Source organism: Etheostoma spectabile, chromosome 23 (assembly GCF_008692095.1).
Source record: "Etheostoma spectabile isolate EspeVRDwgs_2016 chromosome 23, UIUC_Espe_1.0, whole genome shotgun sequence".
Classification (NCBI taxonomy): Eukaryota; Metazoa; Chordata; class Actinopteri; order Perciformes; family Percidae; genus Etheostoma; species Etheostoma spectabile.
The window spans coordinates 775,934-777,896 of record NC_045755.1 but is presented as its reverse complement, the minus strand read 5'-3'; the positions used below and the strand labels follow the sequence as shown (position 1 = coordinate 777,896).

At 39.7% G+C, this 1,963-nt stretch overlaps 1 protein-coding gene across 4 annotated transcripts in view; it reads left to right on the top strand.

The window, feature by feature from the left end:
* The window catches only part of ttll12 (tubulin tyrosine ligase-like family, member 12), a 114,392-nt gene that overhangs the window by 58,917 nt on the left and 53,512 nt on the right, over positions 1-1,963 (top strand). For all 4 annotated transcript variants that reach the window (XM_032505302.1, XM_032505301.1, XM_032505305.1 and 1 more), the window contains exon 11: positions 1,402-1,483. In XM_032505302.1, coding sequence (XP_032361193.1) covers positions 1,402-1,483 — 82 coding nt within the window. The remainder of the gene's footprint in view (positions 1-1,401; positions 1,484-1,963) is intronic.

The following is a 1,963-nucleotide window of genomic DNA, read 5'->3' as shown; positions in this document are numbered from 1 at the left end:
ATATATATATATATATAGTAACTATAACTAAGATATTTTAATAGAGATCATACAAAAGCTGCTTCACCCATTAATTTGGCCTAGATGAATGAATATAATTTATGAAGGGTCCAAACTAGGGCTGTGTAATAATCGAAATTTAATTGCAATTTCGGCTCCTAATGATCACAAAAACAGCCAAATGATTAATTTGCATGTTACGCTTTGAATGTAAACTCTTATTTCTACTTGTGTTCTGAATGAAAACAAAACTTTAAACGGGTAACGTATTTAAGGGAAATTTCACAGTTCTACGTGATTGCACTGTTGATTTGTTTCACTGTTTAAATTCAACAATTGCAACATCTTTCAAAAAGCAATTAAAGAAATAGAATCGTGATTTCGGAATTCAGATGGAAACAATTTAATGTTATACATTCATGTACACAACACCAATGTGTTTAGCGGTGATCCTCAGCAGTTTTATTTTGGTTTTGTTTCAGACCGCACTCAAGATCTTCAGGCTTCACGTGTGATTCATGAAACGTTCTTATCCCACCAATCAGAGCATAAAACTGGTCGTACATTGATAAATGCAGCAGCTGGAAACGATCGTAATTTAAATAGCCCCGCCCCTACTATTTACGACATGGCCAGACGTAATCCGGCTAAGAAGCACCACTTTTCAGAGGTGGAGATTGAAACCCTGACATCTCAGTTTAATTTGCAGTAACCTGTGTCATATTTGGCAGCCTTAAAACTGGTATTAGGCTTTAAGAAGAATGCCGAATAGAAAGCGATCACTGATGTGTGGTCAGCAGTGTTGCTGTATTAAATTTGATTCCAGTTCGTTTAATTTATACGTCCTTGACATATGTATGCTATACTCCTACTCTGCAGTGTTTTTTCCTGAGTCAGAGCCAGGCAACCGTGAGCTGTGAGGTAGAACTTAGTGAGGTAATCAATCCGATGCACTGTTGAACCAGCGCATAGAGGTCTTCTGAAAGAGCCAGATCTGCCATTGCTAATAAGTGACCAACTAAGGATTTATTTTTCTACTGTAAAACTAAGTTAGCATCCGGGGAGCTACTTGAGATTCAGTGTCTTGCTCAGGGAGACTGTGGCCGGAGTAGCCTGGGATTAAACCACCGACCCATGAACATCTGTGCTAAATGTAATAGTAATCCATCCAAAAAGTAGCGAGGTATTTAATCTGGAACAAAGGGGTGGGCTGACTAACCCACCAACATGCAGTCGTTAAGCCCATGACTTTATTGTCTCTATGAACAATACAGATGTTGAAACATGTCAGAAATGTTTGAGTTTAGTTTCATTAGTAGTGATGATAAAGTATTCATCTTTATATAGAGAGTGAACTCTTTCTCATGCCTGGAGCTGTTGTCTGTTTCTTCTTTTACCTAGACCTTTCTCCTTGGACCATTTTGATGATTACCAAAAACACTTCACCGTCATGAACTATGCAGATGGTGTGGAGCTTAAGCAGGTACCTTTTTTTATTGTTGTTTTTTCCTGTTAGGTCATCCTACCTCATCTTGCATTGGTCATGTCTCTAGTCAGAAGAACCCGGTCTGGGGTCTTTTTCTATCTATGGACCAAATTGATCATCAAACTAAAAACCCTGCTGGGCACCCAATGATAAATGTGTAATAAACTTTGAATAACCGCAGGGTTAGGGTTAGAGCATGGGTCTCAAACTCGTGGCCCGAGGGCCAATTGCGGCCCGCGGGATGATATTTTGTGGCCCCCTACTTGACGTCAAAGTTAAGTGTTAGTGCGGCCCACGCGTTCTGAAACTTTTTGTCATTGCGTTTGTCACTTATGGGCTACCATAGTAGTCTCCTGACAGCAACGCTTGTTGTCAACGGTCAAGCTAGCTAAGTACCTGGGGAAAGTAGCAACGTTAGTCACTTGTTTGAAACGTGTTTTGGAGTGAAGGAAAATATATTACATCACCCAGTTCCAA